Source organism: Paroedura picta, chromosome 6, assembly GCF_049243985.1.
Source record: "Paroedura picta isolate Pp20150507F chromosome 6, Ppicta_v3.0, whole genome shotgun sequence".
NCBI lineage: Eukaryota > Metazoa > Chordata > Lepidosauria > Squamata > Gekkonidae > Paroedura > Paroedura picta.
The window spans coordinates 22,668,059-22,692,390 of record NC_135374.1 but is presented as its reverse complement, the minus strand read 5'-3'; the positions used below and the strand labels follow the sequence as shown (position 1 = coordinate 22,692,390).

The 24,332-nt window shown below is 45.4% G+C and overlaps 1 protein-coding gene across 1 annotated transcript; it reads left to right on the top strand.

Annotated features, from left to right (window-relative positions):
* Window positions 1–1,158: 1,158 nt before the first annotated feature.
* Window positions 1,159–24,028, top strand: MTMR6 (myotubularin related protein 6). The gene is made up of 14 exons (XM_077341736.1): window positions 1,159–1,311; window positions 6,100–6,216; window positions 10,804–10,966; window positions 11,097–11,254; window positions 12,934–13,062; window positions 13,721–13,855; window positions 14,937–15,069; window positions 16,131–16,240; window positions 17,011–17,136; window positions 17,415–17,464; window positions 19,056–19,256; window positions 20,591–20,725; window positions 20,811–20,937; window positions 22,864–24,028. The coding sequence occupies exons 1-14, from the start codon at window positions 1,288–1,290 to the stop codon at window positions 23,128–23,130; spliced, it is 1,875 nt and encodes a 624-aa protein (XP_077197851.1). The 5' UTR covers window positions 1,159–1,287; the 3' UTR covers window positions 23,131–24,028.
* Window positions 24,029–24,332: the final 304 nt, after the last annotated feature.

Genomic DNA, 24,332 nt, shown 5'->3' with positions numbered 1-24,332 from the left:
ATATGCAGATGATACCACTCTAATGGCAGAAAGTGAAGAGGAACTAAAGAGCCTGTTGATGCGGGTGAAGGAGGAGAGTGCCAAAGTTGGCTTGAAACTCAACATCAAGAAAACAAAGATCATGGCATCCGGCCCTCTCAATTCCTGGCAAATAGAAGGGGAAGAAATGGAGATAGTGACAGATTTTATTTTCCTGGGCTCCAAGATCACTGCAGATGGGGACTGCAGCAAAGAAATTAAAAGACGCTTGCTCCTGGGGAGGAAAGCTATGGCAAATCTAGACAGCATCCTAAAAAGCAGAGACATCACCCTGCCAACAAAAGTGCGTTTAGTCAAGGCTATGGTCTTCCCAGTTGCAATGTATGGCTGCGAAAGTTGGACCATAAGGAAGGCCGAGCGTCAAAGAATTGAGGCTTTTGAACTCTGGTGCTGGAGAAGACTCTTGCGAGTCCCTTGGACTGCAAGGCGAACAAACCAGTCAGTCCTAGAGGAGATCAGCCCTGACTGCTCTTTAGAAGGCCAGATCCTGAAGATGAAACTCAAATATTTTGGCCACCTCATGAGAAGGAAGGACTCCCTGGAGAAGAGCCTAATGCTGGGAGAGATCGAGGGCAAAAGAAGAAGGGGACGACAGAGAATGAGGTGGATGGATGGAGTCACTGAAGCAGTAGGTGCAAACTTAAATGGACTCCGGGGAATGGTAGAGGACAGGAAGGCCTGGAGGATCATTGTCCATGGGGTCGCGATGGGTCGGACACGACTTCGCACATAACAACAACAACAACAAATTCTTGTACTGATATTTCTGTTGCTAAGACTGGGACAGCCTTGGGCTACTAGCAATAAATAAACTTTGCCTTTTTATCAGGGCTGTATACATTGGGAAAGGATCTATTATCTTCTTGTACACCCCCCAAATGTTATTTGATAGCTCAAAACACCAGGGCCACCCTATAAGGTTTTCAAGGCTAGAGACATCCAGAGGTGTCTCACCATTGCCTGACCTCTCATCCTAACCCTGGTGTTCATTTGAGGTCTCCCATCCAAATGCTAACCCGGGCCAACCCTACTTAGCTTCCTGGACCCAAAGAGACCAGCAGACCTTTGTCGCAATCGCTCTGACCTTCCCTCACCCTCGCCGTGTTTCTCCTGCTGCGCGTCCTCCCTGCTGCAGGGGGCGCCGTGGGGCCCTTCCGCCCTCTTCCTAGCCGCGCGCGCTTCCCTCCAGCTCGGTGGTCCGGAAGCGTCTCCAGGTGCCTGTCTGAAAGGGGCGGCGGCGGCGGCACCATGGAGCACATCCGCACCACGAAGGTAACGCAGCGCGGCCGGGCCTAGTGCGGCGCTCCCGGGCAGGGTCCTCGCGCAAGGCCTTCTCCGGACACTGCCCGGGTGGCTGCAGAATTACAAGCCGCCCGTCTAAGGGGGGCAGCCAAAGCGGCTGGGGGGGGCTTTAGTTGCTTTCCCCCCAGGGGTAGTCACACTGCGGCCCTCCAGATGTGCATGCACTACAATTCCCATGAGCCCCTGCCAGCATTCGCTGCCAGCATTTGCTGCCAGGGGCTCATGGGAATTGTAGTCCACACACATCTGGAGGGCCGCAGTTTGACTACCCCTGCCCCAGAGGAATGGCGAAGCGGCCAGAGCTGGTTGCGGTTCTGCGGCCGGTGGCTTCTGGTCGCGCTCCGCTGTGGGGCTCCGCTTCCCGCTAAACACGCAGGGACGATGCAGGGACGCGCTTCGGGGGAACTCACGGCTATTGCCTTGGGCGGGGCACATTTCCTAAGCTTGTCTGGGTAGCCGCCAGCGGGGTTGAGCTGCTCTCAGATCCCCGCTTTTAAAATCTTAGTCCCACGCCCAGCCAAAGGGATCTGCACCCGCCGGGGTGCAGGTGATGTTCTTTTGGTGTGCCTTGTCCAGAGCTGAGCCTGACATCAATGGTGCCCTATTGTGCATCGGGGGAAAGATGCTTAAATTTGGGATGAAGACTGTAGTGCACAGTTTTCTAGTGTTTGGAACAAAAGTGGGCGGGGTTCTGAAGCATCCTTGGCAATAGCGGGATCATTAGGCCTTATTAGGTCCTTTCCTCTACCTCCTCTAGCAATGCCATTATTTGTCAGGTGGGCACGGTGAGAGTCTATTATGTAAAATTTTCCCTGTAATAGTTCCTTGTTGGACATTGCATGATAAAAAAAATCACTTATTGCCTTGTCTTTCAACCCACTCCAAGCTTTACTTTACCTAACATTAACTGCTCAGGGCAGAGAGTTGATGAAATAGGCAAAATGAAGGACTGAAGGAGCCAGACTCTTGATCCCATTTTTTTGTGTTTCACTTCCCACATATATAAAAAAAGCCATGTGTCCTTTGGGGAAGACTTTTATGCATAATTGCATAATTGCATACTTTTATGCATAATTGCTCTGACAGTTTGGATGGTCTGCAGCCTAAAAGCACATGGATCAGTTGGCAGTGTTAACTATAATGTCCAAATAATAAAATAGATTCATGTCTTGCATGATTGCATGTCTTTCCTCCTTCGTGACAATATTTTCTGATGGGGTTGCCAAACAAGAGAGACTCTGTTTTACCTCTATGATCACAGTACTTAGGAGTGGAAAGCACTTTCCATATTCTATTCCCTTCTCTTTTTACTAGATCTTTCCAGTGGAAACCTGAGTAAGGGATTCTTGTCAGTTAGCATCTTAAGTTCTCTTGTAATTAATGGAATTGTAGTAATGTGGAAAAAATACTTCAGACAAATTGCGAGTTTCCCTTTTTGCTTTCCCACCCCCATTCCATCATCAGGGTTAAATCTGTAGCAGCATTTCTTTATATGAGTGGCAGAGAGAACTCTGACTAGAAATAATTTTCCAAAGTAATGGGATTTTAAACAGGATTAGGGTTGAGTGCTTTAGCTGTGGGAGGATAAATCTTGCTCTGCAGCCATTTAGTTACTTTATTGCAGCCAAAGCTCGGTTGTATTACAGAAGGTCGTTGATCTTTCCCTACTGTATTATGTAAGTACCACTAAGCAATATGGAGTGGCCACCATCAAGTGAAGCACAGGATAAGCTATGGAACAACAGTGAAGTTTTATAGCTGTTCTGTACTGACCTGCAGTATCTTCATCTTAATTTTTTTTCTATCAGAATATGACAAAAGGGAAGGCGGAAACTCTTGGGTAATCTACTGTTGACATTTCAGCGAGCAAGCTGAAATGAATTGCTGTTCTAATGCTAGAACAGTCCAGAGAGAAATGTCTTGTGTGCACGGAATTGCAGCCATAATGAAAATAATGACAATCATAAACTGAGATTGAAAAATACAGAACAAAAACCAAAAATTGGAAACAAAATGGATAGAATTTGTTCATAATACTTTTGGAGGCCTGTCAATTTCCTTTATACCAATTTAGCCTTTGATTGCCGCTCCTTAAGTGCATACATTTGCACCTTCTTGGTTCTAATGTGCAGGGCAATGCAAACAGTTTAACAGCTCTTCAGGCTCTCGGCTGCCAGTTTGATTGCTGTTTCCCTAAAATGAAAAACCTGACCATTGAACTGTAAATTTGCTAAGGGAGAGAAGGAATTATATTTCATGGGTTTATTTTTAATGTGCTTACAGTCAGTATTTTTCAAAATGGCCAGTCTTTTAAAACGTTGGCTCTTGTACTGAAGAGTAGGTATCTGTACAGTTGACCTTCATTTCTGGGAATGTTTATTCATGGATGTGCATTGATGATGCATATCATGAATTGCATAGGGTGACAAGGTAGGGTTCAGTTGTTCATAAAACTGGCAAGTCTATCCTTGAAGGGTTCACTTCATTTACGGCTGACTCATGACTTGCTTGGCTGTGTAGCTGCTTCCGAGTTACCAGGCTGCTTCGGTTCTATATTGGTTGAAATTGTTGACTGAAATTCTAGCATCCCATTTGCTGCACATGAGCATGGACTGAAGTAACTTTCATTCGGTCAATAAATTCTGAAAATACATACTTAATAGATACTGATTTGTGTTGTTGACATTTTTAAAGAGCCAAGGATTAAATAATTAGATGCACTTAGCCAGGTCAGGTATCTATGATGAGATGATATCCAGGAATTGCAAACATCTTTACTGCTGATGCAGCATGTTCTTTCACTGCAGCTTTCTCCCCTGAGTTCTGATCCTGCTGTATACAGAACTTGAGAGAGATGTGCTCTCTCTGAATCTAATGGCAGAGCTCTTGATGGAAGTCTCGTGGCAAGCTTTTGAGTTAGCACTAATGAGGTGATTCTGGCAAGAAAGTAAGAGGAATTAATCCTTGCGGAAACTTCTAGTGCTTCTTTCATTGTTTTTTGTTTGCTTCTTTAAATTATAGGATTCAGGCCTCTCTTTTTTAGGGGGGATGCCTTACAGATAGAATTCAGACAATATGATGAATAGTTTCATATCAGGTTGAAAGTGAGTGAACTTTTTAGCATATAATTTTTTTAAAAATTGCCTTTGATCCACTCTAATTTGTGGCTAAGAGCTTTGTTTTCTCTAATGGACGAGCTTTGTACACAAATGGGTAGAGGCAGGGCCTCCTTTTTAGGTTTGTGCCTGCTTTTAACTCATGGATGCATCGAATAATATTGGAATGTATGTAAAAGGGAATATGGATTACAGGTGCTGCCCTCTGATGGTTTGGGTTCTTTTATCAGAGTGTACAGAATAGGTTTGCATTAAGGAGATGGAAAAGTTGTTCTAGGGCCTGAAACATGGTATGTCTCAGATCTCTCTTTTCTTTGAATTGTTCTTTAATACTTAGATTCAGCTGCTTGAGCTTTGGGATTAGATGTCATCAATAAGCCAATGACATCAATCTAAGATTGTAATCCAAGCAGCTTTCTGTTTCTTGAGCCAGGGTTCTGAGTGATGTTGGTCAGAAGGGTTGGGTGAAGGTTGATTGGCCCATTTGAGACTGTGTTTGGCTGACTGACACTGGTCAGATGAAAAATTTGAAGGTGGTCCTGGAGCCCAGCTTTGTGGATGGCGGAGTAGTTCCTAGGTGTGCTTTCTGTCATCTTCATAGAATTATAGAGTTGTAAGGGACCTCCAAGGTCATCTGTTCCACCCCCCTGCACAATGCAGGAAACTCACAACTATTTGCTCACCCACAGTGACCCAATTCCATGCTCAGATAATCCCCCCCCCAAAAAAAAAACCCTGGCCTGGTAGAAATTTGCTTCCAGAACCCAAAGTAGCAATTGGCATTTCCCTGGGCCTGCAAGAAAGAGCCACAAGAGCCAAGTACTGGCACAATCCCTTCCTGCCCACCCATTTACAATCTGCCTAAGTTCACATATTCAGCATTTCTATCAGATGGCTGTCCAGCCTCTGCTTAAAAACTTCCAAAGGAGGAGAACCCACTACATCCCGAGGAAGCCTGTTCCACTGAGGAACTGTTCTCTCAGGAACTTCTTTTGGATGTTTAACCCAAAATTCTTGTGAATTAAACCCATTGGTTCAACTGCTCTGTCAGGAACTTCTTTCAGATGCTTAGCTGAACATTCTTTTGAGTTAATTTCAACCAAATTTCAATTCATTCAGCGAGAGTGCATCAGGATATTTGTCTCCCAGGTGCTGTGCAGATGAGCCAGACTGGAACCTGTGCATGTTTCTCAGCCAAGTGACTTCCTGGCTATCTTTCAGGAAATGCACTGTCCCTGGGGGGCCTTCACACACACCCCTAGCCTGAGATGCAGAACAACAGATTCTCCAGCACACCCAGTCAAGCTCTAGGCATTCGCTGGCAGGGGCTCATGGGAATTGTAGTCCATTGACATCTGGAGGGCCGCAGTTTGACTACCCCTGCTCTAGGCAGATGCAGAAGAGATTTCTTTGGAAAAAAGAAGTGTTTGCTCCACATGATCAAGAGCTCTTTGCCCATAGTCTTACTGTTAGCTTGTCATCAAAAATAGGCAACGTTGCTCTCTTAGCCTTTTCTACCTTGGTTTTTAACCAGATAGCTTTAAACCATACCAAATGATTGGAGTTTTGCTATGTCACAGCTGTCTTTTATATGTGCCTCACGGGAATGTCTTTTTTCCCTCCTTTTCACTTTCACTTCCAGGTGGAACAGGTGAAATTGCTAGACAGATTCAGCACAAGCAGCAAGTCACAAACTGGAACGCTTTACCTGACAGCCACTCATCTCTTATTTATAGACGCTAACCAGAAAGAGACATGGGTAAGGATTCTCACTGCACTGTCCCTCACTCCTTTAATCCAGGCTTTCTCAACCAGGGTTTCGTGATGGCCCTGGAAGGGTTTCCCAAATGTGTGGGAGTTAATACAGTTCTATACATTTCTTCTTCTCCTCCTCCTCCTCCCTCCTTCCCCCCTCTTCTTCTTATATATTCATTTCAACTTGCCCTCTTCTCCCAAAATGGCCAATGATAGGCCTGGAGGGGATGGGAAAGGGAGGGGCCTCACATGGAGATGTACATAGCTATGCGTCCCAGCTGTATTCAACATGATTGTACCATTTCTGGAGTTCTTCAAAGCCTGAAGAATGTTTCAGGGGTTTCTCAACAGTCAAAAAGTTGCAAAAGGCAGCTTTAATCACACTTTGTTCCTTTGCATTGTGCATCATCTGAGGGCAAAATGAACTAAGGTGCATAACTGCCCACAAATCAGTGTCCTGGCTTGTGATGTGCAAGAGGTTGATCCTTAGGAATGAATAGATTATGAGTTTGTGGTGAGCATTTTGACCAGAGGGTGGCTGGGCTATCTGGGGAGAAGATTGCGGGCAAGACGTGCTGTCTAGAGAGGGGAGCTGTAGTGTGGGGGATGACCAAGTAATATTGTAATATCGTCAGCACTGTTGGAAGCTCAGAACGTTTGCCACAGAGGAGAAAGTGTCATTCTGGGGTTTGAGAAGTAAAATTTAGATTGCTGGGTAGGAGGCTGAAGCCCAGGACCACCAAGGTGGCCTTCTCAGATGGGATGCCTGTTCCCACTTATTGATCCAGCTGGAAAGGTAGAGGTTAGGCTTCTGTTTGTGAATGCAACAATGGTGCTATGTGGTTGGGGGCTGATCTATTAAAAGGGGCTCTATTTGAACAGAAATGGAATCAGACTCCTGGTGCTTCACATCAGAAAGGCTGCAGCTTTTAAACTAACTCCTGGGGAAGAATTGAGAGGAGCCAGTGAGCATCCCAGTTCAAGATAACTGGTTCCTGAGGGGTAGATAATGCTCTAATTGGTATTGTAATCAGGATCAGGCCAGAGCTTGACCAGTTTAAGGAGACCAAAGGCCAATGTGGGAAACTGCATGCTCAGGGGGGTGCTTGGAGAAAGAAACAAATGGAGAAAGAAACACAGTATAGGTGTTTATATATAAATAGTAGAAACCTCCAAGCAAAGACTGAAATGAAAACACAGATGTAGGTAAGAATTTTAGGAACCTGGGGAAAGTCAGTGGGATACAGCTATCTTTGAATAAAGTTATCTAGGAAGGACCAGGAAGGATGTGTCAGAAGGAGAGCGACTTTAACAGAGAGGGCATGAACTAGAAAACTGGAATAGATCCTTCCCCAATCCGCCTAGGTGGCAATACCTGGCCCATAATAACTTAGCATTGGGAACTTCTTATTATCCAGCAGATCAGATCTCTGAAGGGTGATCTGGAAGTGAAGAAAGAAATAGAGGAGGCCATCCAAGAAGGAAGTTATGAAATAATAGGTTATTTCAGCCACCCACAAACTGGCCAGATAAATGTGAATTCAAGTTATGAGAAATGGTACAGAATTTATGGACTACTGGTGTTTGGGATGTTGCAGCTTGCGATGTGAAAGTGGTATGGCACCTTCTATCGATTGGGAATAGTGATCACAAAATTAGGAAGCTCAGAATGTTGCTTTTTTGTAAATGGAAGATTGCCCAGTAGGTCCACACCCATGTTCGATATCCAGAGAGGAAACCTCAAAAGTGAACAGATAAGCTGCAAGGAAGCTGAGGCTAAAGTGGGTTGATCCTTTTTGGTATGCTTAGAAATCACTTAAATTCATCATAATGGAAGTTCAGAGTATATACAATGCAGATTAGGAATCAGAGAAGATGCCGGTGTTACCATCAAGCAAAGACAAGCTGTCAAAGTTTGCAAGACAAGGGAAGTCTTGCCCAGACAAGGTAAATTATAATTATTACAGGCGCTGGTAAAAGACACAACAGCCTGACAAGAAACGTAGGTGGAAAGGGACCGCGGAGCGTAGTGCTGAAGCTATTGAGACTAACAATAAACATTTCTTTAGACGGTGCAGAAGCAGGAAACGAGCTGCTGGAAGTGGTGGGGGCCTTGCGCAACAAAGGAGTGGAAGAATTGCTAAAGGAAAATGGGGAAATTGCAGAGAAACAATGGATTGTTTGAATCAGTGTTCACTGCAGAAAATGTGTTACAGTTACTCACAGTGGAGCCACTGTTTTTTTGCCAAGCTGTTGGAAGAAATGAACCAAACAGAGGCGAGGAGGCAAAGTTTAAAGGCTAAACATACAAATAAAAAAACGAACAGGCATACATCCAAGCATTCTTAAGAACATCAGATGTAGAAGATCCTGATCTAACAAACGTACTTTGTGTATTGCTGGACTGGTTTTTTTATACCATGCTACGCAAAGAGTCCCAAAGCTGCTTACAAACACCTTTCCCTTCCTTTGCCCACAATAGACACCCTGTGAGGTATGTGGAGCTGAGAGAGTTTTGATAGATCTGATTTGCAGGAACAGCTCTAAGAGAACTGTGAATAACCCTAGGTCACCCATCTGGCTGTATGTGGAGTGGGGAATCAAATCTGGTTCTCCAGATTGGAGGCCATCGCTCTTAACTGCTACACCATATTGGCTCTCAAATCTGTCTTCCAAAGGACTGGAATGTAGAACGCTAGGAAAGGTTAATGTCAGCAGGAAAAGAGGAAGACCCAGTATGATGTGGATTAATTAAGTAAAGGAAGCCACAGCTCTCAGTTCGCAAGACCTGAGCAAGGCTGTTAACCATAGGCTGTTTTGGCAGTCATTAATTCATAGAGTGGCCATAGATCAGAAGTGACTTGATGGCACTTAACACACAAATGGCAATTTTTAAAAAGGAATCCAGAGCCAGTCCAAAAAATTACAGGCCAGCCAGCCTGTTGAAGAAGAATTAGCATGGCTTCTGAAGAGTTAAATCCTATCCTACTCTCCATTTAATGTTCTTTGCGGTGGGGTTAACAAGTATCTGAACAAGAGTGATCTCTTGACAAAGCTGCTGAACAAAAGGGATTGTGAATCATGGGCTAGACCAAGAAGAAGCAGAGAGGAGGAATAAATGAACAGAAGAAAAAGAAGAGGATTTTTATACCCTGCTTTTCACTACCCGAAGGAGCCTCAAAGCGGCTTACAATCACCTTCCCCTCCTCTCCCCACAACAGACACCCTGGGAGGGAGGTGGAGCTGATAGAGCTCTGGCAGGACTGCTGGGTGAGAACAGCTCTAGCAGGACTGGGATGAGCCCAAGGTCATCCTGATGGCTGCATGTGGAGGAGCAGGGAATTGAACCCAGCTCACCAGATTAGAAGCTGCTAAATCTACTTATCCACTACACCAAACTGCCTCTTTTTGACACTCATTGCAGTAATTCTTGCAATGGAGGGAAGTAAGACGTGGGTTTCCACAACAGGTTTGTATTGGGACCGATGCTTTTTAATCTGTTCATAGCAGTCTGCAACTGGGGGAGAGCAATGAGGAGGGCAACATTTGCCAATAACACCAGATTACTCAGGATGATAAAAAGCAGAGCGGATTGCAAAGAGCTCAAGAAGGGGTCCCCTTCAAACTGGATAAGCGGAAATAAAATGGCTAATGAGGCTCAGTGTGAATCAGTAAAGTGATGCATTTTAAGGTAGAAGTCCTCAATTGAAATGCAGGTTTGAACAGCTGTTGGTTGATCAGGAAAGAGATCTTGAGGGGCCTGGAGGATAGCTTGATGAAAATGGTGGTTTGGAGTAAGGCAGGAGGGAAAATGCTAGATTTAGATGGCAGGTTATTAGAAACAGGATCACAGAGAAAAAGCCTTGAATAGGTAGAATACAGTTCTAGTTGCCATATCTCAAAAAAAAAGATAGTGAAATGTGGGAAGAGTTACAGCAGAGGGTGATCAAAATTATCCTGGGGCTAGAGCACCTTCCCCAGGAGGAGACATGAAGGTGTTGAAAGTTTTTTAGTTTACAGAAATATTAACAAGATGGCACATGAGACACATTTGTAAAATTAAGCAAGTGGATAAAGTGTGCAAGCACTGAGTCACGTCCGACCCTTGGGGTGATGCCCTCTAGCGTATTCATGGCAGACTCAATACGGGGTGGTTTGCCAGTGCCTTCTCCAGTCATTACCGTTTACCCCCCAGCAAGCTGGGTACTCATTTTATCGACCTCGGAAGGATGGAAGGCTGAGTCAATCTTGAGCCGGCTGCTGGGGTCGAACTCCGAGCCTCATGGGCAGAGCTTCAGACAGCATGTCTGCTGCCTTACCACCCTGCGCCACAAGAGGCTCTTAAGCCAGTGGATAGAAAGAGCTTTCTCACCATGTTTGTTCCATTATGTTATTGTTCTTCTGTTAAGACTGTATTGCTGTTGTTCAATTTATCGTGTTATTTGCACTGTTCTTTTTCTCCAGTTCCATGTAAACCGCCCTGAGCCTCAGGAGCGGGTGATATATAAATATAATAATAAATAAAATAAATAAATAAAGTTGGATTGATCAGACCCATCAGTCACCCTTCCTGGGTCCTTGTGTGTTACAGATACTGCACCACCATATTGCTGCTGTCGAGAAACTAGCCTTGACGACATCAGGTTGCCCTCTGGTGATCCAGTGCAAAAACTTCAGGATAGTTCATTTCATTGTCCCCAGGGAAAGGGACTGCCATGATATCTATAATTCCTTGGTTCAGCTGTCTAAACCAGGTAATTGACTGGCTTTCGTGCCTCCATCATTGGTGTGCATTGAACTACTGTATCCCTTTGGTGGGTCTTCTAGAACAAAGCACCAGAAGTCACTTTCTCTCCCCCCCCCCCTTTCTCTTGGCTTGTTTAGCAAGATACGATGAACTGTATGCCTTCTCGTACAATCCAAAGCAAAGCGAGGTGGAACGAGTGCAGGGCTGGCAGCTTATTGACCTCACAGAAGAGTACAATCGGATGGGCGTGCCTAACTCCAACTGGCATTTGTCAGATGCGAATCGTGACTATAAGGTAAGAGATTACCTGCCCTGCAGAAGAAGAATTCTAGAAGAGTCCATTCGCTGTAAGGTGGGGTTTTTGGAACATTCTAAATTGCAAGAGCTTTCCTTTGGCACTGGGAGAGAATCTGGTTTGTTCCTTCTTCCCAAGGGAGAACTCTGTTTAAAAAGTTTGGATACCTTGTTTTCTGCAACCCTTTGGTAGATCTGGATGGAGTTCATTGCCTGAGTGTACACAGCTGGTGGGTGCTCCTCTTTGATCAGCGGGTAAATAATGTAGAGGAGTTTATTCCCTGTTATATTGGAGCCCAGGTGGCTGTAAATGGGAGGCTGTGGATAACCTTCCAGTCATGGATTTCCCTGGTAACAATTTGCCTTTTTCATTCCCTAGCAGAGATAGGTATGTAAACTAGCATGTTTGTTTTGATTTCAATGCTGGAAGTTGGTTTTATTTAGAAGAGGAAGAAGAGTTTTCTTTTATACCCTGCTTTTCACTGCCCGAAGGCTAATTGGGTAATTCTGTCCACGGCCCCAGTTCCCTATTCTTTCTTCTATATTTTAATAACTATTTTGCCTTTTACCTTAATAGTACTGTAAATTTGTCATGTCCAGAGAATTTTACTCCAGGGTTGTATTGGGCTGTCTCTTGGATTTTTAGTACTGGTTTTCCCAAAAATGTAATCAAGCATTATCTCATCTAGCATTCTGGGTTCTTCAATAGAGCATTTCATTACCAAATGGCTTTGATCCTACCTAGGCTTATGTAGGCATGGTGGGGTTGAGTTTTGCTGATCCTCCCCTATGGCAGGAAACTTGATTCCCCTCCAAAATGAATCCGGGGGGGGGGTCCCACAGAGCAGCCTTGCAGGGGTTGGGGTTGAGTTTTGGTCAGAGGAAGGAATCAGTGAGAATCATGTGTGCACACACATACTCCCTCAGAAATATAGGCAATATTCAAGCCATTGGTTGCCTTTAGGTCCTTCTGTTGACTGTCAGCTTTAGAACTATAACGTTTAGAATCTGAGGCCTGAGATGACTAATTTCATGTCCCTTTATGACACATTCCCATTCTTTTGTGTCCTCCGAGTTAGTGCTTAATGGACAATGTCACAGGCTTTTCTGTATTGAATAAGCACCTAGCCCCTGAGTATATTTGCAGAGAAGGACGTATCTTAGTGTTTATCCAGTCATTATTTTGCATTTCAAATTCTTCAGACTGGAAGGTCAAAAAAGATGTCCTGCGAGGGGCTGAGGAAGCTGGGCATGGGAGGAGCTCCTGCCAGGCAATGGAAATCCTGCTCAGTAACAAGAAGCCTCTTAAAATACGGGCTTTTGACTTTTTCTGCTAGGCGAGTGGGCCCAGTCACACATTATTTCCTTACTAATGTAACATTATGAGCAACTTTCCTTCACCTGTTAGCTCTTGACCATCTCTAGATCCTAGATCAGGGGCAGTCAAACTGCGGCCCTCCAGATGTCCATGGACTACAATTCCCAGGAGCCCCTGCCAGCGAATGCTGGCAGGGGCTCCTGGGAATTGTAGTCCATGGACATCTGGAGGGCCGCAGTTTGACTACCCCAGATGGTTCCCCGATGAGGCCTGCCGGGTTGATTTCAATGGATGTCTGCCCGCGCACCATTTAAGTGTGTGGATGTTCATTATAGTTCCTTTTATTCTTCTCTCTCTTGCAGATCTGCGAAACGTATCCCAGAGAACTGTATGTTCCCAGGAGTGCAAGCAAGCCCATAATAGTTGGCAGTTCTAAGTTCCGAAGCAAAGGGAGGTTTCCTGTCCTGTCATATTATCGTAAAGATAATGAGGTATAGTCTGATTTCCTTTCAGTGCAAATGGGCCAAAGGCTATTTCCCAGCAGAGGAAAAGGCAAGAGGGTTAAGTGTGGGACCCCTGGCCCCCCTTGATCTATTGTAGTTCTGCAAAAATGGGTGTAACTGGCATATAACAATATGGTCCCTACAGCTGCGCTGACTTTGTCAAGCTTCAAGATGTAGAGCTTTAAGGCTTTTCATAATAACCATTATCTATGTTGGGGTGTGTGTGTGAATACATCAAAAGTCTTTCCCTCCCAGGGATAGGGGAAGGAAAGGATTGAAGCTATAATTAATACCTTGAGTGTTGCTTTACAAAGAAAGTATTGTGTCTTGGAAATTGAAACCAGTCTGCATGTGGTTGTTGAGTCTTTTTAAAAGAAACTTAACTTGGATGCATCATCTTCAGCTTTCTCCCTAAGAAGTAGATAGATGCTCTGCCAGTTTTTTTAAAGTACAAGCTATGTGCAAAATGTACATTTCAGGCGTCCTCTGAAAGCGTTGCATGTTCAGAGGTATCACGGCTCTGGTCTTAACTGCTCTTGTTAGAACCTCTGGACCAGATTCTGGACACTGTTTTTGTCCTCTGAAGTGCTTGTTTCGGTCTCTGACGGCCTGTTCCTTATTTCTGTTCTCTCTACCTTCTTGCCAGGCTGCCATTTGCAGATGTAGTCAGCCCCTCTCAGGGTTCAGTGCCAGGTGTTTGGAGGATGAGCACATGTTGCAAGCAATCAGCAAAGCCAACCCCACTAATCGTTACATGTATGTTGTGGACACCAGGCCTAAGGTATGTGGCTCCCTCTAGTCGCTAATTTTCCCATCTTAGTACTGTGATTCTGGGATAGGAAGGAGCACAGTTATTGTTGTACTAAAGGACAGATCAGTCAGTGTTGAGGGCAGTAATGGAATTGTTTATCTGCGGCTTTGGTCCCCACCTGTAACGATGTCGGACCACTTTGGGAGGAATTGTTTACTTGCTCAATCCAGCTGTTGGTCAAGATCCAGAGAACTGTGCAACTAACTCTAAGCACTTTCGTTTCTCAAAACTGTAGTCCTCCACACCACAAATCAAACCACAATCCAATCTTGGCTATAATTGCCCAGTTACTTAAGCTTCTTGATTTTAACAAGCCCCGCCTGGCAGCTACCCCTCCCCCCTTTGCTATATGTAATGGTTGAGGATATTCTGTCCCACTGTATCTGAAGAAGTGTGCTTGCACACAAAAGCTATATTTCTTTCATAAAACTTGGTTGGCCTTAAAAGGTGCCAGTGAACTCGGTTCAAACCATAAAGCAGTTAGTGATGTGGTTCAAGGGGTAGGGAGGCAGGTCCTCTCAGAGCATGTCTAAGCCCTGGGGTTTAGTAATACTCTGCTTCCCCTCCCTCCCAAAAAAACCCAAAGCAGCGTTCCCAGTTGGCCTCCGATCCAAGTATTAGCTTAGACTGGCTTAGCTTCAGGAGGTTGCTGTATCACTTGCATTCAGGCTGTTCCCTTGGGATCTTGACTGTTGTCTCTTGGACACATAGGCAGTGTTTGTTTCTACACATCCACCATGTGTTTCAGAGGGTAGCTGTGTTGGTCAGCAGTAGAACAGCCAGTAGCTAGGTGCCAGTGGACTCAGATCTAGCTGTTCTGTATATGTGGCTCTGAGGTTGTCCAGTTTCCCTTCCCAAACCAAGTAACCTCGTTAACCACTGTCTGTACCCAAAAGTCAATGTGGTTAGTGAGGTGGCTTCACGTTCCCAGAATTGTTCTAAAATTTGGAAACCAAATGGGGCCAGGTCTTGCATTTAGCGTCCTTCCTGAATGCATCAAAGCTTATTTCTTCCCTGCCTTATGACTCCTTTTACCTCATTGGCCTTTCAGCTGAATGCAATGGCAAACAGAGCAGCAGGTAAAGGTTATGAAAATGAAGACAACTATTCTAATATAAGATTCCAGTTTGTTGGTATTGAGAACATCCACGTAATGAGATCTAGCCTGCAGAAACTGCTGGAAGGTATGTGTATATATGTATTCCCACCAGGAGTAAGGGAGATGGTGCATATAAAAGGCTTTAAACAGAGGTCTCTTAAAAAAAAAAGGAAAAAAAAGAGTATTGCATGAAGAAAGTGTGTTACATAAAATACTGAATTCATTATGCCATGTTTGTGAGTACACATGAGCAAGGAAGAGCCATGAGCTCTTGCCATCTGTATTGTTTGAGGAATCTGTGGGGAATACCCATTAGCCGTTGCCCATCAAACAAAACCTTTTGGTTTCTCTGATTGAACAAGTATTTGACGTAATAATTGGGCTGACCCCAGCGTTGCAATAAGTCAGTCTCTTGACTGTAACTCATGAAAAAAACTGCTTTGAGTTAATGGGAATCTCATGAATGTATTGCTCCAGCTAGGCTAACTTGTTACCCTGCTTGTAACAGATTCATTATTCCAAAGGAAGAGCCACTTCACATGGATGCTGTGCTTGTTGCAGCTGCATGTGTTGATTTTCACAGCTTACCTAAAGTGTGAAGGGCAGATGAGATTCCCTACAAACATGGGACCACACACTACAGAACCATGTCCAGTTTCTGTGATCAATGCATCCCTTTAAAGAGGGGAGTCAGTAGCAAAGAAACTCCGCTCATACCTATAGTGCAATGGGAAAGGCATTTTGCTTCCATGGCTTCAGCAAGCATACAGGGGAGCTAAAGCTTGGGTGGGGAGACGATGTATCTGTTTGCTTTATATGTCATTGTTGCTAGCATTGTGAGCAGCACCTTTTTTCTGCTCCCTACAAAACTGTATTACACAAAGTAACACATATTCTGGGAGCTCCGTTTCGCGTTAACACTGTCACATTTCTGACAACACCAGCAGTCTAGCACTTGTTTCCATGTGTGGTGGAATTAAAGGAACTTTCTATTCATATAATTAGCAAGCTCTGAGATCTAGAAGTTCTGGTTTCTTTAAAGTAATAATTCAGACGCTTCTGTAAAGTTAAGAGTAACTTTTACTCCTAGTAGAAGAAACTGCTGCTGTTTGAATTGAACAACCTCCAGGTGTCTTTCTGTTCTAGTCTGTGGGTCAAGAGGGCTTTCAGTCAACGACTTTCTGTCTGGTCTGGAGAGCTCGGGATGGCTGCGGCACATCAAAGCCGTGCTGGAGGCTGCGATCTTCTTGGCTAAAGTAATTTGCGTCTTCTAACTTTTGGGTGGTGGGAAGATACGTTTGCATTTGACAGTCGGTTACAGCAGCAGCCCCCAACCTTTTTAAGGCTGGGGACCAGCCTGCAGTAGTGGGGGGGAGAGTGAGACCCGGGCGGCGCATATGCACGGCAGCTTTGCGCCGCACCTTCTCCCCCCGCAGCGCAGCACTCACCGGGCCGCAAGCAAATCGGCTGCCAAAGCGGTCGATTCGCTCAAGGCCCGGCGAGCTTCTCGTGAGGGGGGGAGAGGGAAGTGCGACCAGCGGTGGCCCGATGCTGAGGCTTCCACGGCCTGGTACTGGGCTGCAGCCCAGGGGTTGACGACCCCCGGGTTACAGCCCAGGCTATGGTAAAATGTTGCCCAAATTCTGAAGAAGCCAATATCAAAGGAAATACAAAAGAATTTGACTTTTTTTGTGATCTTGTTTGTGTCCTCCACACCCTTTCTGTATTAACAGCTGTAACAGTGCTGACCACTTGCTGGTAGGGGGGGGGGGTAGTGTACTGCCCAACTTTCTGTCTCTACTCCCTTAGATGGTTAGAGCTGCAAATGCATTCAGAATTCCCTGCAGCATGTTGCGCTGCTGCTGGAGCAGATCCAAGCCAAGGTTTATCAGGGAAGCTGCAAGTGATGATCAAAGCCTGTTGCTGCAAATAGCATGGGCAGTATATTTGGAACAGACTGAATGAGCAGGATGCATCTCTCCTCTTTGTGGCACAGATATAAGTAAGGCTTCTCGTCCTGTTCTAGGCCATAGCCTCTGAGGGCGCGAGTGTGCTCGTCCATTGTTCTGATGGCTGGGACCGGACATCCCAGGTGTGTTCGTTGGGCTCTCTGTTGCTGGATCCCTTTTATAGGACAGTTAAAGGATTCATGGTAAGTACTTATGTCAGCAAACTGGGTTATGTTTAGTTACGGCCACCCCAAGTCCCGAGAGACTTGATGTCACTTAAACATTCCCACAATTTTAGATGAACATTCCTCAATACTTTTCTGAGAGCTACCTTCATATTTGAGAACCAAGCCGAGAAATCCAAAGTGACAGCTTAAACTGAGAGGTTATCCAAACTGAAATGTGCAGCGTATGCGCAGAAGGAAAGCGTTTCTGGGAGCACAGTTTGTTCCCTCGTGACTGATGCCTTGTTTTCTTACAGGTTTTAATAGAAAAAGACTGGATTGCTTTTGGACACAAGTTTTCAGATAGGTAATAGCTTCTTGCATTAAGCACTTCCAATTGCATATTCCACCATATATTTTAAATATGTTCAGTCAGTTCAGACATTTCATTTCTGGATATTTGTAACTTTGCAGGGATGTGCAATCTCTTTGCCTCACAGGAACTTTTATCTGGCTTGAAAACTCTTGCTGGGCTGCAACATCTTAAAGAGTGGGATTTTCCCAGTGGGGTTCCCAATCCAAGATGGTAGGGAAAGTTCAGGGCATCTGGGTTTTTTTTTAACTATGTGGCACCTCTTGCTTGTCAGCCTATTAATGTGAGACTTGTATGTTCCAGATGTAATCATGCTACTCAGGGTTTTTCTTCTTTGCCTTTGGAGAACTGCAGGTGACATTCAGCTTGCTCATGCTGCCTGTTCCATGTGCATGTTGTTGTTATGTGCGAAGTCGTGTCCGACCCATCGCGACCCCATGGACAATGATCCTCCAGGCCTTCCTGTCCTCTACCATTCCCCGGAGTCCATTTAAGTTTGCACCGACTGCTTCAGTGACTCCATCCAGCCACCTCATTCTCTGTTGTCCCCTTCTTCTTTGCCCTCAGTCGCTCCCAGCATTAGGCTCTTCTCCAGGGAGTCCTTCCTTCTCATGAGGTGGCCAAAGTATTTGATGTATTCATATGCAAATGTTCCCACAACTTTTAGCTAATCCCCAAAAAGATATATTAATATATGTTAATATATTATAATCTGGCCACTTTCCAGAATCTACCCGAGATGGCTTTTGATAAGCTTGTAAAACTTCTAAATTTCATTTTTTTTAATCTTGATTTTTGGGTATGACCTGAACTCTATGTTGTAGATTTAGCAACCAGAATATTTTAAAAAAAATTTTTTTTTACTTGCACATGTTTCTCTGGGCTGTTAGCAGTACTTGGGTATCCCTCAACCAAGATTCAAAGAAGGCCCAAGAAATACTTTGCAAATGCTTTTCTCGGCATGCCCCACCTCCAGCTGCCTTGCAAACTTTTTGAAACTAATAGGGGCTTGCTGTTGAGGCAGGAGCAATGAGGTATGTCCCTCTGAAGTAAACTGGATCCTGACCGGTGCTTTTTTTCTTTGTATATATTCAGTAATCTTTGTCTAGTAAATGAGACCAAACTTGATACATGTACAGTCTGTTATAATGTGACCATACAGGACAAAACTTTGTCCATTATTCCTCTTGGTTGGATGCAGGCTAGGTTTTCCACTACAAGAAAGGACTGTCAGCAGAACGAAACTTTCCTGCCGCTTCCCTCCCAATGCAGCCCCTTGATGTCCTTGAAATGCTGCTCCTGCAGGATTGGGGCAAAGCAGGGGTCTATAGCCGGAAGAGGGAATTGGCAGGAATCGCTCCACCTTTTGCTGTAAATGGGAAATGTAGTAGATATCCATCCCCTTGTTGTTTTATCATGAAGGTGTTCTTGCAGTTCTTATGATTTGTAGAATAGGGTTGCCAGCAAAAAGTAGGAATCCCAATTCCCTTATTGTCAAACCAATATATGTATCAAGAGATAGTCCTGTAGTGGTAATCCTGTGTAGCATGAAAAAAAATCTACATTGGTGTCTCTGATTTTATAGATGTGGCCAACTAGATGGAGACTCAAAGGAAATCTCACCAGTGTTTGCCCAATTTTTGGAAAGCGTCTGGCATCTGACAGAGCAGTTTCCACAAGCTTTTGAGTACAACGAGGCTTTTCTTCTCCAGATCCACGAGCACGTCCATTCCTGCCAATTTGGAAACTTCATTGGAAACTGCCAAAAAGAGCGAGAGGAACTCAAGTAGGACTCGTTTCAATAAAAATGCATTGCCCGGCATTGAATCCTTCCTGCTTCTTCCCTAACTGGAGGATTTGGGGGATCTTCCTTAGATGCTCACAATAGTTAGACATGATCTGTGGTGGGTGAAGGGCCATGCTTTCTTGGACTGAAAAGCAGCAAAGGGTCCGCAAACCAGTGATCTCAATTATTGTCTTTTTTAAGGGAAAATCTGATATTGCAGCTTGGCTTACTAAATAAATTTGTGCCAAACGGTCCCCAACCTTTTTACGGTTGAGGACCGCCTCCAGTGGTGGGGAAGAGCCGGTGGCCTGGGTGCCGGGCACGCACAGCAGCTGCATGCAAACCCGCATGCGCAGAGTTGCCACACATGCACATTTGCACCATCAGGGGGCGCAAATGCGCATGCGCAGCAGTTCCGTGCATGTGCGTTTGCGTCCAACGGCGTGCTGGCGGCCGCGCCTGCCTCTTCCCCCCTTGCAACGAGAAGGTAGGCGGGCCACGAGTGAAGCGGCTGCTGCGGGGGTGGGGGGGAGAGGCAGGCGTGGCCGCCGCTGGCTCAATACTGAGGCCTTCGAGGCCTGGTACCGGGCCGCGGACCGGGGGTTGATGATCCCCATTTCTGATCTTGGTATCTGTGGGTTTACCCTACTTCTTTTCCTGGAATCCCAGGTGCCTCTGCATTCAGGAACAGCAGGACAATGGGCATATTCCCAGATGCACGTTAACATTGCCTAGTAATGGTGGTTTTTGTTTTGTTTGCAAAAGGAGCAAAAGAGACACATGCTGTACATTACAGCACGTCGTAGGAACAAGTAGTCAAATCTACAGGATTATAGGAAAAGGGACCCTTTTGTTTGCATTAAAATGCTTATGCATGGACCCATCCTGTGATTCTTTGTGGAGCTTCCCACTTCTTTGATTTAATATTGTTGGTTGACTTCTACAATTCTGTCAGAGTTCTGAATTCTGTCCCTCTTATACTTCTTTAATAGGGCTTTTGTGATAACGCATAGCTGAGGAGCTGGTGAGACTTCTTAAAACAATTGTACAAAGTGGGTTTTTGATTCATTGTCCTGCTATAAGAATAGTGGATAACATTAACTGGTTGACATACAACTCCCACCCATTTGGGAAGCCCAGGGTCATTGAGAAACCCCAGGTTTTCACGAAACCCTGGTTAAGAAAGCTTGCTCTAATGAGATTGAAGTAGTCTGGGCTGTCCAAAGCCTTTCAGTTTGCTTTTAAAAATCTAACATGAAGTGCCCATTTACGAGACAGTAGTGAAGTTTCTCTGCCACTGACAGTGTTTGATTTTATGTTCTCCTTATTTTAAGACTGAAAGAGAAGACTTATTCTTTGTGGCCTTTCCTCCTGGCTGAACAAAAGAAATACCGAAATCCCATCTATAATGAGCATTTTTCACAGTCCTTTCCAGTTCTGGAGCCTGACACCGTTTCCTTTAATTTTAAGTAAGTTTTAATTTAGTTTTTTTCCCATTTACATTTCAGCAATCAGCCCAGTGCGCTAAACTGTTTTTATGGTTGATGCATGCAGGTTTTGGAGAAACATGTACCATCAGTTTGATCACACCATGCATCCCCGGCAGTCTGTGCTCAACCATGTCATGAACATGAGAGAACAAAATAAGCTGCTGGAGAAGGACGTTAAGGAACTGGAAGCGGTGAGCATTGGGGAACAGCTGGTTTTGTTTCTGATTCCATCAGGACTGCTTTTCTCTTTCCTAAAAAGTTTATCCCGGTGTTGAAAAATGCAGTTCTCAACCCATCTGTCACATTAAAGTGGGAATAAATTTTTATTCGGGGACTGGTTAAAACTTTAAAAAAACAGTTTACATTGAAACTGAGAGCCCCACCCCCCTGGGCCTTCTGTCCAATAGGCGGGAGGGGAGAACAAAGTGCTATAATATGATGAGGAAGTGGCATGCAGAAGTTGTCTGTAGGGAGGCCAGTGATTGATGTTTTGTGGGCCTCAACTGTAGGAACAGCCCTGTCTTGCAGGCCCCGCAAATCTGTTTTAAGTCCCAGAGGACCCTGATTGCGCTTGGAAGAGCATTCCACCAGGCCAACACCAGGGCAGAGAAGGCCCTGGCTCCGGTTGAGGCCTATTTAACTCCTCTGGGGCCAGGGATCTTGAACAAATGTTGCATGCTTTTTCTGTGTGGCATAAAGGAAATGGTGTTCCCGCAGATACAAAGGTCCTCTAGATCAGTGGTCCCCAACCTGCGGGCTGCGGCCCGGTGCCGGGCCGCGAAGGCCATGGCGCCGGGCTGCGGCTCCCTCTCCCCGCCCCCCCGCAGTAAAAAAACTTCCCAGGCCGCAAGCTTGCGGCCCTGGAAGCTTCTTACTGCGGGGGGGGGGGGTGCGGGGAGAGGGAATCAGGGCCGGGCCGCGCCCGTGCAGGCTGCGCCTGCTCATTGCACGGGCGCGGCCCGATGCCCTGCTGGTCCCCAGCCTCAGAAAGGTTGGGGACCACTGCTCTAGATGGTTTAGAACAGGGGTAGTCAAAACTGCGGCCCTCCAGATGTCCATGGACTACAATTCCCAGGAGAATTCTGGGAATTGTAGTCCATGGACATCTGGAGGGCCGCTGTTTGACTTCCCCTGGTTTAGAACCTTAAAGGTAAGTCCAAGCACCTAGAACCTGATTCAGTCTTCAATTCGGAGCCAGTTCAGCACATATGTCAGATGAGTCAATCCATTTTTACAGAACACCTTCATAGCTAGATGACGTATACATTGACTAGCATGGTAGCCCTCTAGTGTTTGCACTAGATGCTGTTTCCAACACCAGTGGGTAAAAATTTCAGGAGCATCAAAGGGTGAAGGGTATCTGGAGGATCTGATGTTATAAGCAAGCAAGGATTGCCCGTGGCAATGAGTGGATTTGGGGGAAGCAATAGTTGTAGAATACCTATACCTTGCATGCAGAAATTCCAGATTGACTCCCTGCTGTCTCCCATTAATGGATTAGGGAAAGCAGAAGGGGAAGTCTTTCAGTGCCTGAGACCTTGAAAAACCACACCTGGGGAGGACAGTGCTAGGCTAGATGGACGAGTGGCTGTTTAATGTGTTGGCTCCGGTGCAAAATTCCCACTCATGCAAGAGCTGTTGCAGAAGTAGAAGCACAAGGAAAAGACCGCAGTAGCTGCTGGCATGACATCAGACTTGCTGGATTGTGACTTGCCTTTCCACTTGTACAAGATATTGTGCAACCAAACCCAGGGTTTCAGGAAGTGACGCTGGCAGCTTCTTCATTTGCAAAATAACTGACAGTGTGGGGGAGGGGGGAATTGCCGCACATGATCTTACATACGTGTGTCGGTGTCTATATGAGCAAACTAGGCCAGGAACGGGAGATGTTGTGCAAGGTTTTGCTCCTATCCCTTCTGCAAGCAGAACGGCACTAAGTAAACGTCTTTTCCCATTTGCGCATTGCTGGCTCCACCCCTGTGTGTTCAGAGAGGAAGGTGAGGAGCCCCCTGTGCTGAGGACTGAGCGTGAGTAACAGGTAACCAGGAGAGGTGGAAACAGTGGAGATGCAAAAGGGTTCGGAAACGACTGACCGAACAATCCCTCTTCCATTCCAGAAATTGGGGTATCACACCACCAAGGAGGAGTCAGACGCATCCTTCACCAAGGAACCTTTGCGGCCTGTTCAGCCGGGGTCCCCGGCCCATAAAACGCTCCAGTGCTTCAAGAAAGAGCAGCCTCTGCTGCGGGCCAATGACCGCCTCCGGACGATAGAGGGCGCCAACGCAGCAGACAACCGATACAGCGAGTATATGGAAGAGCTCTCCAAAACAGAGCCTGGCGTGGTCAGCCTGGAGTACGGAGTGGCGAGGATGACTTGCTAGGCGTCACGAGGAAGACGGCTCTCTCTTCCTGTCAAGCCCACGGGCAATGGGATGGGAGTGCCCTCTTGGTGCACGACCAAACACTGACTTGTGTAAACTGGGGAGATGTGTCAACATAGACTTAGAGTAGCACACTAGGTGTTAAAGAAGTGTTTGCTTCCCCCCCCCTCTCGAGGAGTCATTGACTATAGCGATCTTGAAAGAAATGTGGAAAACTTAGTTATCTTTTCTTTTGTGGCTTAAAGACCTGAGGAATGAAAAGCGGGGTATGTCTTTGCAGTATAACAAACTCATAGTTTGCACTAGGTAATTCAGAATGTTACTACTTAACGTGTTCAATGCCAAATCGTTAATGATCTTTGTCATTCTACTTCTGAGAAACAACAAACTACTTACTGGGACAGCTGAAAGTGTGTATATAAATAGTGTAAAGTGTGTGTACTCAAGCTGTTGCTTGTTATCATTTTTTGATGTCTCGGATGCCATGAAAAGTACTGTATATGAAGCTAGAAATAACTGGCTTTGTGTTTTCCAGTTCATTGCTGTTTTTGTTGGGTGTGTCTGTGTGTATGTTGAAGGCATTGGATTCTGAGATACCACTGTGTGTCGTTCTTGTATAATAGCGTCAGGTTTTGGGATCTTTTAGAGAAGCACTCAGCAGATCTCATCTGCAGAGGTGTTTATTGGCAGCCCTAGCTGCCATGTTCCAGCGTCCTTTCTTTAAAATTCTTTTTACAAAATCTGTAAAATTGGATTACCAGGATATGGTTAATGGTCTGTAATCTTCAAAACTGTTAATCGTCAATGCAGTTCCAGACTGGCAAGTTGGGAGAGAATTTTATGATGAGACTTGTAATGTGTGTGTCCACGTGAGCTATTAAAATTTGGGGGACGAGGACATCTGTTTCTGTGTAAACAAAACTGGCACTGAACTAAAAGTTAACCTTTCAGATTGAGCGACTGTACACAAACCACTTCGGCCATCAGTTGTAGGGGGGCAGAGAAAACCAACAGTTGTAGGGAGGCAGAGAGCCTATTATGTTTCTTGAGCAAATTGATTGCCTGCAGGACTTTCATTTCAGTTACACAAATAGAAGAGAAGAAGAAGAAGAGGAAGAGTTTGTTCTTATATGCTGCTTTTCCCTACCCAAAGGAGGCTCAAAGCGGCTTACAGTCGCCTTCCCTTTCCTCTCCCCAAAACA